Below are 16,830 nucleotides of genomic sequence, written 5' to 3' on the forward strand. Positions count from 1 at the left end.
TCTCAACAGCAGGGTAGCCCCCCTCAGTGGCAGCAGATCCGTGCCTCTCAATGGCTGGATAGACCACCCTGAGTCCCGCCCCCCAGCCTCCCGCCGCCCAATCGTGGGCGTAGTGGAGTGATGGTAATTTACATGTTACTCTATTATTAGATAGGATATTCTTTCTCCTCCTACTTTTTTACTTTAAAACAATAAAAACTGAGCTTGCTTTCTAAGACTTAGAGATGATATTAATAAAAAGAAGAATAGGTAATAAGGATTATAAATTATGGATATTATAGTACGATAAAAAAAATTATAATTCTCAGTTTTGTTAATGAGATAGCATATTAGTTTTCTCAAATTTAGGAGAGTAAAACTATAAAGCATCACAATCAGATCTTATGTTATGTGAGTTTATATTATACTAGAGGCCTGGTGCAATCTGTGCACTGGTGGGGTCCCTCGGCCTGGCCTGCGCCCTCTTGCAACCTGGGATGTCTCGGGGGATGTTGGAGAGCTGGTTTCGGATCCATCCCTGCAGGCCAGGCCAAGGGACCCCACCAGTGCTTGAATCCTTGCACTGGGCCTCTAGTATGCATATAAGATCTTTGGTAAATCTCTTCCCGCCCTCTTCCCTACCCTCTTCCCTCTGAGATTCATCAGTCTGTTCCATGTCTGTGCGTTGAGCGCCTGCCCCCTGGTGGTCATTGTGCATCATAGCTACTAGATGGTCAGCTTGTTGGCTGGTCGCTTAGGCTTTTGTATATATAGATAGTATGACCTTATATATGACATTACTTCTTATATATAAGATCAGTTGATATTTAAGAATGAAATTAATTACATTCATACTCATGCTTTAAAAGAACAATAAACTGTCAAACCTATGCCTTAGTTTTACAATTCTAGGAGGTAGTGACAGGTTCAAGGTCACCCTATGTTCATTCTTCTATTCTTTTAAACTATAGTAATATTCACATTGTGAAAGATACTTTGTTATACATAGTATACCTTCAGATAAAAGCTATCATTATCTAAATATAGAAATCATATTTGTGTATGTCAAATAGTGATGATTGAAAAATAATCTGTACTTTAAAATTTTGATATATCTTTTCACCATTGCCACAATAGGGATGTAAGATAAAGCTTCCTAGGTATGTATGAGTAGCATCCCTTCTCTCAAAGAGCAGCAGATCTTAAAGGGATATTGTGATATCATTTAATTCTGCCTTCATTAACAATCACAGTTTTAATTAGATTTGGATGATGATTAATCATTTATTTAAAAATAAATCAAATACCAGCATTAATCTTAATTTACTAACACTTTCTATCCATTTTCACTTAAATTAAGTGCCTATCCATTGTTCTTTTAGAGTGCCAAATATTATATGAAAGTATTCTATAAGAGAGTTGATTTAGTACTAAAATGCTAAAAATTTAAATACTAGGTGACAGAAAATAGAACAGTTAATTAAAGGGCTAAGTGTCACAAGGTCTAGAATCCAATTTTGTCTCTATTGTTGAGATGACTAAAAAACTAATTTCATTTTGGGGTTTCATTATTCTTATTTGCAATATGAGAACATTTAGACTAGGTCCTTTCTGTCTCTAACATTCACTGACTTAAAGCTAATTGGGATCCATTTAGCTTCAAGGTATCATTTTTAAGCTGACCTGGAAGTCTATCTAAAAATTACCCACACTGCCCTATCCTGAAAGGCTGGGAAAGCCCAAACTTTTACAACTAAAAGTCCAGGAAGCACAGAGGCTTTTTTTTTCTTCTACTTTAACAGAAGAGTGGCAGCTTGCCACTGGAGCTTTGCCAATTCAGGAGTTGTGATTTCTGTGCCTTTACCACTTGTGGTCCTCTTTTCTACTAAAACTCCATTCCCATCAGGTCCTCAGTATTGTAGCAGCTTCCTGAGGGCTGAGGGCAAATAGATCTCTCAGTAGACAAGGAAAATACCAGCAATTCTAGAAGCTAGCAATGGGATGTGGAAGAGTAAGCATACTATTTAGGATAGGTAGCTCATTGTGAAATAAAACTACTCCAGGAAATATATAATTTTAACAATAACAAACAAATAATTAAAGCACTAATGGAGGTTGATTTACAAAATTAAAGATTTACTGAGTTCTAGGCAAGGTTGAATATATATATACTAGAGGCCCGGTGCATGAAATTCATGCACGGGTTGGGGGGGTCACTCAGCCTGGCCTGCACCCTCTCCAATCTGGGACCCCTTGGGAGATGTCCGACTGCCTCTCGCAATCCGGGACCACTGGCTCCTAACTGCTCACCTGCCTGCCTGCCTGCTCACCCCTAACCCCTCTGCCTGCCTGCCTGATCACCCCAACCCCTCTGCCTGTCTGCCTGATTGCTCCTAACTCTGCTTGCCTGGTTGCCCCCAACCACCTCTGCCTGCCTTGCCTGATTGCCCCTAACTGCCTCTGCCTTGCCCTGCACCTGGGACCCAGGATTCCCTCCTCTGGCCGGTCGCAAGCACCCGGGACCCGGGCTTCCCTCCCTCTGGCCAGCAGAAGGCACCCAGGACCTGGGCTGGCTTCACCTGGGCCGGCCACAGCCTCAGGGGACCGTGGGCCGGTGGCTTCACCAGGGCTGCAGCCGCAGGTGCCTGGGACCGTGGGGTGGGAGGCTTGTCCCTCTCCCAGGCCTCAGCCTGGCTGGTCCCCATTCCTCTCTCGCAAGCTCATTTGTGCCTGGCTTGTCCCCATTCCTCTCTCGTGAGCTCATTTGTGCCTGGCTTGTCCCCATTCTTCTCTCCCCAGTGTTGAGTGTCTGAGCCTTTAACCTTTTGCACTCGGATGTCGAGGGTGACTCGACACGGTTAGCATCGGTAGCAGGAATCGAGAAAAAAGCAAGCGAGTGCAAAGGGTTAAGGTGTGATGGTGTAAGGGCGTGACAACCATTTGCATATTAGCTCTTTATTATCTAGGATATACATGAATGTCCTGGTAAAATTGTGTAATTTCAAGGATAAAGAGAAAATCTTACAAGCTGTCAGACAGTAAGATTTGATTTACTAAAAAGAGAATATTGGCTTTGGATTCCTTACCTACAATACCAAAAATTATGAAACAGTAGATTAACATCAACATATTCTGAGAAAAAAGGCTTTCCACTACCAAATCATATATCCAGTCAGACAGCATTCACCCATCAGGATAGAAGAATGATAATGAAAAAATTCAGATAATAAATTAATAAGTAGTGTTCTGAAAAAAAATAAATCAGATCAGAGATCTCAAGAAAGGGCAAGGAAAGAGGAAATGCTAGTGAGCCACACACATATTTATAGAACTATATAGCTAAATCTAATATATAATGATCACATAAACTGAGGAATTATAATATATGTACTATATGTGGATTTCCCTAGAAAATATAGAGATATACTACAAAAGAAAACTTAATAGCTTGCAATTAAGAGCATGGTTGCAGCAATACTACCTAAAAGTTGAGGGGGTGAGAGGAGATGGGGGAAGTATTCTAAAGGTCTCACTGGTATAGGGGGTGCAGAGAAGAAACGGGGATGCCTTATAGGAGGGATATATTTAGCATCCTTTAAAAATAAAATAGTGGAGAAATATATATTTGATTATGAATATCAGAAATTGGAAAAAAAGCATGAGGGGGATAGTGAAGAAATAATAAAGCTGTATAAATAGTAAACATAAAGTTTAACACAAATATAAACAGAAAAGAAAGGAAAACATCAAGGGATGTTTTCATAGCAAACTTCATGGTAAAGCAAAATAAACTTTATGCCAGGATCAGGGTTACAGTAACTTAAGGCAGATGCAAGACTGAGGGTTTTTTTTCTCTTTAGCTCAAATCCCATTCAAATGTTATTTACAAGAGATACACTTGAAGATGAAAGACTGAAAGTAAGGGTAGGGCAAAAAGATACCAGGAGGCAAATGTAAATAAGCAAAAAAGTAGGAGTGGTATATTGATGTCTAAGTGAAATTTCAAGTAAAAGAACTAAAAAGAATAAAGAGAAGCAACAAATTGGGAAAAGTAAAATTTATAAGGATGACACAATAATATATGACTGCCTCACAAGACAGAGTCTCATTTATCTAGGCTCCTTGATTGCCTCTCCAAATCTCTACACATTGTAGGAAATCAACAAATGAACTGAACAAACCCTGGCATCTATGCCATCTCTCTACAGTAGATTTGGGAATGAATAGTGTACAATTATTACAACTATAATGATATTATGGGCAATAATACTGTCTGTGGATGGAAGAGAAGATACTATTTAATATTTATCTAGACATATATAGTACTTTCTTTGAAAGGTTGTCATATATAATAGGGAGTCAATTTATTTGGTATTGCTCCAGAGGGCAGAATTAGGACTAATGGATGGAAGAAACAGGGATAAAGACTGGCTCAGTGAAATGGAAAAACATCCTTATCATAAGAGCCACCCAACAATAAAATGTGCTACCTCATGAGGCAAATAAGATCTTTTTCACTAAAAGCAACAGACAAAACCAGAAGGCTAGTTAGGAATTTTCTCTAACACCTCCAATAGTGAAAGATTTGACTAGCTAATATCAGAAGTTCCTTTCAATTCTAACATACTGTGATTCTATGGAAATAATGAAATTTATATAAATACAGCAACTATTTTTCTCTTCATACTAGTACATAGACTGGAGCATAGAGGGCAAAATGGACTAGAGCATTGCAAGATAATAATAATCTTGTATATTATACTTTTTTCCCTTTCACTTTTTAAACATCAAGAACATTTGACTATTTGATTTGCATTAAAAAAACGAAACAGAATTTTTTCTCTGCAAAGCTCTGACATTCACCTTCAACCTGGGATATGGCTACTAATAATAACAGTCTCCCTAGAATTCTAACTTAATCAAATGTCAAAGAAGCTTAAACTTAAAAAAAGGCAGATAAAAGAGAAAGTAGAAGTATAACTCAAAATAAATCTATCAGAGAATGAATGTGGCTTTCTCAAAAATTTATGTATGAGTCAGTTCTGTGAAGGAATACATCAATGATATCTTTGCAGTCGGCTTTGAAGACTCACTTTTAGTTCAGGCTTTTTTCCTTTTTAAAATTTGTATCTGCTTTAAATTACCACAATCCAGATTCTGGCATAGTTTTCTTTTCTTTACCATGAAGTCTACTATAAAATTCAAAGCCAAGAGAGAGCTTTTAAACCCATGTTTAGATTTTATAAATTTCAGACAGAGCATTCAGAATGCAAATGCACTTGTATTTTAAAATATTTAATATAAACACACAGATGGACAACAGCTGCTAATTAGTTTCCTGTTTCATCTGTTATACCAACTGTGAGCTATATAATTTTAAGTTGAGTGAAGACACAGTGGAAGAGTTAGAAAAAATTCTGGGATTGAAAATTAAGGAATAATAGCAGTTTATTATACTAAGATAACAACAACAACAACAACAACAACAACAACAATAGTTCAGGACATATACTAATTTCTTTAGGGATCAAGGATAAATTCCTCAAAACAAATATTTTTTGGTGTCTACTTCACGTATGAAATCAAGCTGCATACTCCATATTGCCATCAGTCCTTCTTCAGTCCCACTGGGTATTTAGGCACCATGGAGTCATATAAAGAGAAAAGAAAGCATGGTCTCTACCTTAAGTTTACAAGCTAGTGCAGGAAACATGGCAAAATTTAGGAAAATGAGTGAAATTAGCAATTAAATTAATATCACTGATTGAATTCAAATATGTTAATTAACACTAAAGTAAAATGCTTATAAGGAGAAATTATATAAATATTGAGTGGAACATAATGATTAAATCTGGTATGGAATAATTAGGAAAAACTTTTTGGAAGATATTACTTTCATGGGGGTCGGTAAGAAATTCTAGAAGTACAGTAAAAATTGGAGGTTATTCTTAAAAGAATCAATAACATCAACTCTCAAGGATTAAGAAAGTCAACTGTAATAGTCACTAAAAAAGTCTGTCACCGAGAGTGGGAAGAATCTTTTGTTATTAAACACATGCTTGTTCAAGTAGAAAGAATATTTTTGGTTAACCAATAGAAAATCAGAGACCTCTGTTGATAAATGGTCAGGAAAGGAATCTATTATGTTGAAGTGAAAATTAATACCTTGCATTTTGAACAGAAAAGGGAAGGAAGAAGTTTATAAAGATGAAAAGAACCAATTAAATTCAGACAAAATTCCTCCTGATAATTAGAATTTCCACTTTTAGAACATTAGGTAAGCATTAGCAAGTTAGCATATGTTTTATTCACTAATTGGAAGGTGTAAGGCATTGGGCTTTGCCCAAATAATCACTGTATTGTTAAGTCTATCTTGATAATTCCTGCTACATGTGCCAGTTTTATAAAAATTCAATTTTCTATCTCAGTGCTTATTATCCTTCTGTTCATACTTTAATGTGAAGAGGCAGCTTCACAAATTGGCAGCAGCAGGAATAGGCAATTCAAATCCAAAACACCATCTAGGACAGAGCCAAGCAAGTCCAGCATGACTAGAGTGGGGCAAGCTTCTGTGATGGCAATTTTCCATAGTGGGGAACCCTTTTCTTAATATGGGAATTTCTCAGCCCTTTAAGCCTTGAAAGGCTAGAAGGTTCAAGTCAATGGTTTGGAAGCTATATTACCAAGCTGGTTTATAGCTGAGGTAGAAATATAGACAGCTCAATAAATCAGTTTTAGGAATAATATAAATTCAGTTAATAGCAAACTTGATTTTAAAAGATTTCCCCAGCCCTGGCAGGGTGGCTTAGTTGGTTGGAGTGTCATCCATAAACCAAAAGGTTTCAGGTTCGATTCCCGATTAGGGCACATACCTAGGTTGTGGGTGCGATTCCCAGGTGGGGTGTGTATGGGAGGCAACCAATTGATGTTTTTTTCTCATATCGATGTTTCTCTCTCTCTGCCTCTGTCTCCCTCTTTCCCTGTCCTTTCTTCTCTCTCTAAAATAAATAAAACATATCCTTGGGTGAAGATTTAAAAAAAAAAAGATATTTCCCCAAGTGGATTCTGTGTATCTGGATTATGATTACTGTTATATTCAAGAAGGAAATGTATAAGATCATCTATTTAGTCCGAGGGAACAGCTCCCCAAATTTTTAAATTAGAAGCTTTTAAAATCCATTTAAAATTATGCCCACACACCCATCTTACATTTTTTTTCCCTTCAGAAATATAAAATGAATCACCCCAGGTACAAAGCTTTACATTGTACCTTTTATGAGGATGTGTCTTAGTCACCAGTGCAATTCTGCTGTCAGTGCCATACTTTCTGGTCTGCTCCTATGGCTAAGGTTTTTGGACTCACTTTAAGGGACCCTGTAAGATTCTTCTGGACAACTGCATAGTTGGAAGTTTGTAAGTTCCATGGAAAGATGGGGTGGTATAGGGAAAAATGGCAGGACTGTCGAATCTAGGAGATGTACTCTTACTAAGTGCTGTGGACATAGAGTTACCAAGACACACCTTGTACATCACGGAGCTTATAATCTGGTGGGAAAGAGACCACAAAAGATACCAATTTCTTTAAGAAATTTTATCAGGAAACTGAGGAAAAGAAAAAAATGCAAAAACAGAGAAGTACGTATATGCCCAAATAACCAATAACATAACCAAATCTGGTCACAGTTGTCTCGATTAGCACCCATAGTAAGTAATCTCTACTAATTTACCTACCAAATCTCCTCAGTTGTTTTATTTATCATTTTACCTCTGCTATTAACATAGCTTTGCATATGGAAGACACTCAACAATTATCATAATATGAATAAAATAAAAATTTTAAAACACTCTCAAGTGATTGTGGATGTATGCCAAGATTTAGTTATAGGGATATTAATCATTTACTTACAATTGAGAAATATTAGAAACATACTAATGTCTGGCAACAAGGGATATAAATAAATATTATGGTACTTTATACTAGAGAATACCCTGTAGACATTAAAATGATATAGCAGAGATCCAAGATGGCTGCCGATGGGAGGGCAGGCTGCAAGATAGTGTGAGAGTGAGGGAACAAAAGGAGAGTGCATGGACATGTGGGGAGTGTCAGTATTTGTGAGAGAAAGCTATATTCCAACGGATGGTTGGGGACTGGCAGACCAGTCCCCCCTGACTGGGCAGCCTCTACTGCAGCTGAAATCTCTCCTGGAGCAGCCGGCTCTGCCGCAGAGGCTGCACCATCTTGAAGGGGCGACAACTGTGATTGGGAGACTGACTGTGATTGGAACCCCAACCTACCTTCAACTGGGGAGATCTCGGATATCTCCGGGACCTTACAACCACAATGCCCAGGGATCAGTTACCTCAGCTGTGAATCCATGAATGCTGGAACTCCAACCTCCCCAACCATGGGCGCTTGGGAGGTCTGCTCAGGGGGAGACAAAGTGGTGTGAATTCGCAGATGGGCCCTGCGCCTTTTCACAGAGCAGAAGGAACAGCTGAATCAAAAAGCACCCACCCGGAACTGGCGAATTAAACACAACTGGCAATCCACAGATGGAAAAGTCAGATATTGCTTAAAGAAAGTCAACACAGGAGAGAGCTACATAACCAGAATCCCTGAGAGGAGCGATCATGGGAAGACAAAGAAACAGCCCACATATCAAAGAAAACGAAGACTCACCAGAAAAGGAAGTAAATTAAATGGAGGCAAGCAATATGACAGAGAAAAAATTCAGAGCAATGGTCATAGGGCATTGAAAAGGATGGAAGACAAATTCAACAATATGTCTAAGAACTAAGAGGAAATGAAGAAGATCCGAGAAGAAATGAAAAATGACCTCGCTGCAATAAAGAACTCAATAGAAAGCATCAACAGTAGACTAGAAGAAGTGGAGGACTGCATCAGTGAACTAGAAGACAAGGTAGGAAAAAATACCCAAGCAGAACTGCATCTAGAAAAAAAATTTAAAAAACAGGAGAAGAGCCTAAGAGAACTTTGGGACAACACGAAACAAAACAACATCCACATAATAGGGGTAACAGAAGGAGAGGAAACTGAGCAAGGAATAGAAAACCTGTTTGAAGAAATAATAACAGAAAACTTCCCTGATATTGGGAAGAAAAAACTCACACAAGTCCAAGAAGCTCACAGAGTCCCAAACAAGATGAACTCCAAAAGATCGACACCAAGACACATTATAATTAAATTGGCAAACACTAATGACAAAGTAAGAATCTTAAAGGCTGCCAGAGAGAGACAGAAAGTTACCTACAAAGGATCTCTCATCAGACTATGGACTGATTTCTCAACAGAAACACATAAGGCCAGAAGGGAATGGAATGAAATATACAAAGACATGCAAAGCAAGGGTCTGAATCCAAGAATACTGTACCCAGCAAGGCTATCAATAAAAATTGAGGGTGAAATCAGGAACTTCACAGACAAAAAAAGGACTATGGGAGTTTATTACCACCAAGCCAGCAATGCAAGAAATGCTAAAGGGTCTGCTGTAAAAAGAAAAAATAGGAAGGGAAGAAGGAACACAGGCATAAAGAATAAAAATGGTGACAAACAACTACCTATCAATAATAACTTTACATGTAAATGGATTAAATGCCCCAATCAAAAGTAATAGGGTATCTGAGTGGATAAGAAAACATGACCCATATATCTGCTGTCTATAGGAAACCCACCTTAGAACAAAGGACTCACACAGAATGATGGTGAAGGGATGGAAAAAGGTTTTTCAGGCGAATGGAAATGAAAAAAAAAAAAGCTGGGGTAGCAATACTTATATCCAACAAATTAGACCTCAAAGTGAAGGCCATAACAAGAGATAAGGAAGGCCACTTCATAATTCTAGAGGGAGCAATTCAACAAGAAGATATAACCCTGGTAAACATATATGCACTCAATACAGGAGCACCCAAATACATAAAAAAACTTATGGAGAATATCAAGGGAGAGATTGACAGGAATACAGCCACAGTAGGGGACTTTAATACCCCACTAACACCACTGGACAAATCCTCTAAACAAAAAATCAGCAAAGAAACATCAGTCCTAAACAACTCACTAGATCAGATGGGATTAATTGACATCTTCAGAACATTCCACTCCAAAGCCACAGAATATACATTCTCCTCAAGTACACATGGGCATGGGTCATTTTCAAAGATAGACCACATATTGGGGCACAGGCAAAGTCTCTTCAAATTCAAGAAGATAGAAATCATATAAAGCATCTTCTCAGATCACAATGGCATAAAACTAGAAATCAATTATAATAAAACAATAAAAAAATCAAACACCTGGAGGCTAAATAGCATGCTATTACACAACGATTGGAAAAACAAACAAACAAACAAACAAACAACGATTGGGTTACCAAAGAGATCAAAGAAGAAATAAAAAGCATCATGGCAACAAGTGACAGTGAAAACACAACAATCCAAAATCTATGGGACACAGTGAAAGCAGTCTTGAGAGGGAAGTTCATAGCTCTGCAGGCCTATCTCAAAAAACAAGAAAAGATGGTAATAAATTATCTAACCCTACAACTCAAAGAGTTAGAAAGAGAGCAACAAGAAAAGCCCAGTGTAATCGGAAGGAAGGAAATAATAAAGATCAGAGCGAAGATAAATGACATAGAGACAAACAAACAAACAAACAAACAAAAAAAAAACAATACAAAAGATCAACAAAACTAAGAGCTGGTTCTTTAAAAGGATAAACAAGATTGATGAATTTCTAGCCAGGCTCACCAAGAAGCAAAGAGAGAGGACCCAAATAAACAAAATCAGAAATGAAAGAGGCAAAGTAACAACCAATCCCACAGAAATACAAACCATTATGAAAAAATTCTATGAACAACTCTATTCCAACAAAATGGACAACCTAGATGAAATGGACATATTCTTAGAAAAATACAAGCTCCCAAAACTCAATCAAGAAGAATCAAAAAACCTGAATAGGCCTATAACTACCGAAGAAATTGAAGCAGCGATAAAAAAAATCTTCCAGCAAACAAAAGCCCTGGTCTGGATGGCTTTCAGAGGAGTTCTACCAAGCATTCAAAGAAGAACTGAAACCTATCCTCCTCAGACTATTCCAAAAATTCAAGAGGAAGGCACACTTCCAAGCTCTTTCTATGAAACTGGCATTACCCTAATCCCAAAACCAGATAAAGACACCAAAAAGAAAGAGAACTACAGGCCAATATCCTTGATGAACATAGATGCTAAAATCCTCAACAAAATTCTAGCAAATCGGATTCAGCATTACATTAGAAAGATCATAAACCATGACTAAGTGGGATTTATTTCAGGGATGCAAGGATGGTACAATATCCACAAATCAATAAATGTGATACCTCACATAAACAAACTGAGACAAAAATCACATAATTATATCAATTGATGCAGAAAAAGCATTTGACAAAATCCAACACCCTTTCTTGATAAAAACTCTCAGCGAAGTGAGAAAAGAGGGATCATACCTCAACATAATAAAAGCCTTATATGACAAACCTACAGCCAACATCACAGTCAATGGGCAAAAACTAAAACAATTTCCCCTAAGAACAGAAACAAGACAGGGATGCCCACTTTCACCACTCCTGTTCCATATGATATAGTACTGGAAGTGCTAGCCATAGCGATTAGACAAGATGAAGAAATAAAAGGCATCCAAATTGAAAAAGAAGAAGTAAAACTGTCCTTATTCGCAGATGACATGATACTATACATAGAAATCCCCAAAGACTCCATCCAAAAACTACTGGACCTAATAAATGAATTTGGCAATGTAGCAGGATATGAAATTAACACCCAGAAATCTATGGCTTTTTTATACACTAGTAATGAACTCACAGAAAGAGAAGTGAAAAAAAAAACAAACAACAAAAAACAAATCCTATTTACCACTGCACCAAAAAAATTAAGATACCTAGGGATAAACTTAACTGAGGACATAAAAGACCTGTACTTGGAAAACTACAGGACATTTAAAAACGAGATAGAGGAAGACATAAACAAGTGGAAGAACATACCATGTTCATGGATTGGCAGAATCAACATCATTAAAATGTCCATACTACCTAAAGCAATCTACAGATTCAATGCAACCCCCATTAAAATACCAATGGCATATTTCAAAAATTTAGAACAAACTCTCCAAAAATTCATCTGGAATAAAAAAGGACCCCGAATAGCCACAGCAATCCTGAGAAAGAAGAACAAAGTTGGAGGGATCACAATACCAAATATTAAGCTATATTACAAAGCCACGGTTCTCAAAACTGCATGGTACTGGCACAAGAACAGACATATAGACCAATGGAACAGAACAGAGAACCCAGAAAATGACCCAAGCCATTATGCTCAATTAATATTTGAAAAAGTAGGCAAGAGCATACAATGGAGTCAAGACAGTCTCTTCAATAAATGCTGCTGGGAAAATTGGTCAGAAACATGCAAAAAAAAAAAAAAATGAAACCAGATCACCAACTTACACCATACACAAAAACAAACTCAAAATGGTTAAAGGACTTAAATGTAAGACGGGAAACCATAACAATCCTACAAGACTCCATAGGCAGCAAAATAGCAGACATATGTCATAACCATATCTTTACAAACCCAGCTCCTAGGGCAATGGAGACTAAGGAGGAAATAAACAAATGAGACTATATCAAAATAAAAAGCTTCTGCATAGCAAAGAAATCATCAATAAAACAACAAGAGAACATATTTGCATGGGAGAACATATTTGCCAATGATATTTCCAATAAGGGTTTAATCTCCAAAATGTACAGAGAACTCATACAACTTAACAAAAGGAAGATAAACAATCCAATCAAAGAATGGGCAAAGGATCTAAATAGACAGTTTTCAAAAGAGGACATACAGAAAGCCCAGAGACATAGGAAAACATGCTCAAATTCACTAATCATCTGAGAGATGCAAATCAAAACAACAATGAGATACCATCTCACACCTGTCAGAATGGTTATCATCAACAAATCAACAAATGACAAGTGCTGGCGAGGATGTGGAGAAAAAGGAACCCTCCTGCACTGCCGGTGGGAATGCAGACTGGTGCAGCCACTGTGGAAGACAGTATGGAGTTTCCTCAAAAAGTTAAAAATGGAACTCCCATTTGGCCCAGTAATCCCACTTCTAGGGCTATATCCCAAGAAACCAGAAACACCAATAAGAAAGGATATATGCACTCCTATGTTCATAGCAGCACTATTTACAATAGCTAAGATTTGGAAATAGCCTAAGTGCCCATCAGCAGATGAGTGGATTAAAAAACTGTGGTACATCTACACAATGGAATAATATGCCGCTATAAAAAGATAAGGAACTTTTACCATTTGCAATAGCATGGATGGACCTGGAGAGCATTATGCTAAGTGAAATAAGCCATTTGGAGAAAGATAAATATTACATGATCTCACTCACATGTGGGATATAATGATCAACATAATTTGATGAACAAGAATAGATCCAGAGACAAATAGTAGGGGAGGGGAAGAGAGTTAGAGAGCAACCAAAGGACTTGTATGCATGCATATTAGCATTGCCAATGGACATAGGCACTGAGGTGGTGGGGGCTTGCCTGGGGTGGGAATGGCTTGGGGGGGGCGGTCAATTGGGGAAAAAGAAGACAAATGTAAAACTTTAGACAATAAAAAACAAAACAAAACAAAACAAATAAATATTAAAAGTGTAAAAAAAAGTGAAGGGATTGAGAAGTACAGATTGTTAGTTACAAAATAGTCATGGGAATGTAAACTACAGCATAGGAAATATAGTCAATAATATTGTAATAACTGTGTGGTGGTAGGCAGCTACTGGAATTATCAGGAAGAACACTTTGTAAAGTGTATGACTGTCTTAACTACTATGCTGTACATCTGAAACTAATACAAAATAATATTGAATGTACACTGTAATTGAAAAAAATGTTGGCATTAAAAAAATAAATATAGTTTTGAAAAATAAAAAACTAATATAGCAAAAAATGATATAGCAGAGGACTACGTAATGATATGAACAGATCCTATCTAATAAAAGAGTAATATGCAAATTGACCATCACTCCAAGACACAAGATGGCCGCCCCCATGTGGTCAAAGATGGCTGCCCCCATGTGGACACAAGATAGCCACCACAAAATGGCTGGCAGGGGAGGGCAGTTGGGGGAGACCAGGCCAGCAAGGGAGGGCAGTTGGGGGGGACCCAGGCCTGCAGGGGAGGGCAGTTTGGGGTGACCAGGCCTGCAGGGGAGGACAGTTGTGGGGGGGGGGACCCAGGCCTGCAGGGGCAGGCAGTTGGGGGGGACCAGACTGGCAGGGGAGGGCAGTTAGGGGCAATCGGGCCGGCCGGGGAGCAGTTAGGCATCGATCAGGCTGGCAGTGGAGTGGTTAGGGGGTGATCCCACAAACCTGGCATGTGCTCTGACTGGGATTAAACTAATGACTTCCTGGTGCCTGGGTCGGCACTCAATCACTGAGCACTCCGGCCAGGCAAGTAACATTTATTTGTATACAAAAGTACTAAAATATGAAAATAAAATGGACAGAATTATAGTTCCGAACAGATTAAGGTTAAAATGACCAAAACCAAAAACAAACAAACAAAAAAAAAACACCCCACAAAAAACCACACACACAAAAAACCCCCCAAAAAGCTCCTTTTACCTTATTTCTTAGAGCTCATTAATGCACTTGGAGGCAGGGCCAGAGCCAGTGATAGGTAGGAAACAAAACCTAAACAACCTCATAGGTCTATACAGTTTCAGGTCGGCTCTGTGTTTTTGGAACTCTTGGAGTTGTACTACCTTTTCTCAGAAGTGAATTTTGTCCTTTTAAAAGCTGTATCTGTATCAGGATTTTTAGGTGCTTGAAGTTTACATGGAAGGACGGGTTACTGGTCAGGTTCAAATGCAAACAACTACCCGCCTTTCATCCCCCCTTTCTTTCTACTTCCCCAGGGCTAGGGAGTTTGGATCAGGGTGGTATTAGGTAACCTGTGACACTGGCTTCACCAGGGGTTCCATGGGGGCTGGCCACTTAGCTATAGGCTTCTCTAGAACTAAACATCCAGGCAAACACAAGTGGTAAAGAATCTAAAAAGAATGATGTTTGAAAATATGTCTAACAGCCTCTACTCCAATGTCCTCAGAGAAAGAAATAAAATCAGGAGGAAAGAAGAGAACTTTAAAAGGTCAGATGACATAAAAGCTACTGCTTCTCAGGTTACTGGCAAGGTGCTGTGTCTAAGTTTTGGTGTGTTGTGTCCAGTTTGAGCCTAAGCTGGGGTTTACAGGTGTGAGAGCATTAACTTAAGAAATGGTAGGGTAGAGCCTTTCTAAAAGCACATTTGATTTCTGAGAAAGCACTCATCTTAAGAGATGAAGGATCACGGTATAATGAGCTTTATTCAGTGACCAGGTAGTAATGAGAGAGAAGGATGATTACGGGTGACAGAAACATACTGGTATCCACCACTTAGGTTTGTCTCCCAGCTTGTCTCCACCAGGCTGATATTTCAGAATTACTAAAAGCAGGCACACCTCTGGTGAACGGGAAATAGTGTGGTGAAAGATGGCTGAGTAGCAGTGTTGCATGGTAGTGGGAAAGCAGACTTGCTTTTGGTCATGTGTAAGATACAGCTGGAGAGTCACAGGAATACTTGGTGAATTTAGTAGAGGGCTGAGTTAATTTAGTAAATATGCTGTTAGAGATGGGCAATTATAGTCAACGTGCCTCCCTCTGAATTTTCAAGTTGGTGAAGTCCGGAGAATCTCAGGTTACATAAGGATACCAAAATAAATACAGAGGCCCTAGAAAACAATTGTACTTAAACTTCAAAAAATCAGTTGGTGCTAATTTTGACATTCTCTCTTACTCTTCTCACCTAAGTTATGTCTTCCCTGTCTTTCTTGAAACAAGTATGAATAGGAATAAAACACTATCACCATTAGTTCCATTAGGACAGTGGTCGGCAAACTGCGGCTCGCGAGCCACATGCAACCAACACCCCCACTTCTTCTAACACCACTTCTTCAAAATAGACTCGCCCAGGCTGAAAACCGACTTCTGCGCATGGGCCACGAAGTTTCAATCGCACTGTACGTGCACGCCCACACGTGGTATTTTGTGGAAGAGCCACACTCAAGGGGCCACAGGGCCGCATGTGGCTCATGAGCCGCGGTTTGCCAACCACTGCATTAGGATAAAGACAACACTATCAAAAAAGATCCCTGTAAATTTAATAAACAGCAAAATATTTCTCCTGTTGTAATAGGCATTTCAGGAAAATGTCTGTCCCTAATGGACATAGATACTTCCATAATTCTTGGGCTTCTGAAGAATGAAATTGGTGAAAATTATGGTATTTAATTTTTGTTTCTTTAGCAACAACCCCACCTAGTTAGTACTCCCAAAATTCATATTTGTATAATAACAACTTAGAAATAAAATCCAATACTTACTTGTCTCCCACAATTCCCAAGTTGATTGTGGGGTAACCATGTTCCTGAATTGTGGCTAAGAGGGTTGAACGATTGCTGTCTCGAATCTTTCCTGGTAAGAGGTCATCTTCAGGATTTAGCAGCTACAAGGCCAAAAAAACCACCACAAATTATTCTCTTAGGATAATGTTGCCTATTGTTAATGGAAAAATAGATCTAGTAAATAGAGTTTAGTATATCTAGCACCTACAACAGTATTTGGCACATAGAAAATATATGCTCAAAGGATCTTTGAATAAATATTGAAAGTATAGGAGGATGAAAAAATGGTCCTGCAGAAATTTAAATGGTGACTAAACAATATTT

At 38.4% G+C, this 16,830-nt stretch overlaps 1 protein-coding gene across 1 annotated transcript in view; it reads right to left on the reverse strand.

The window, feature by feature from the left end:
* GPHN (gephyrin) overlaps positions 1-16,830 on the reverse strand; it is a 425,375-nt gene that overhangs the window by 24,240 nt on the left and 384,305 nt on the right. The window contains exon 17 of the mRNA XM_008138937.3: positions 16,486-16,607. Coding sequence (XP_008137159.1) covers positions 16,486-16,607 — 122 coding nt within the window. The remainder of the gene's footprint in view (positions 1-16,485; positions 16,608-16,830) is intronic.

Source organism: Eptesicus fuscus, chromosome 5 (assembly GCF_027574615.1).
Source record: "Eptesicus fuscus isolate TK198812 chromosome 5, DD_ASM_mEF_20220401, whole genome shotgun sequence".
Classification (NCBI taxonomy): domain Eukaryota; kingdom Metazoa; phylum Chordata; class Mammalia; order Chiroptera; family Vespertilionidae; genus Eptesicus; species Eptesicus fuscus.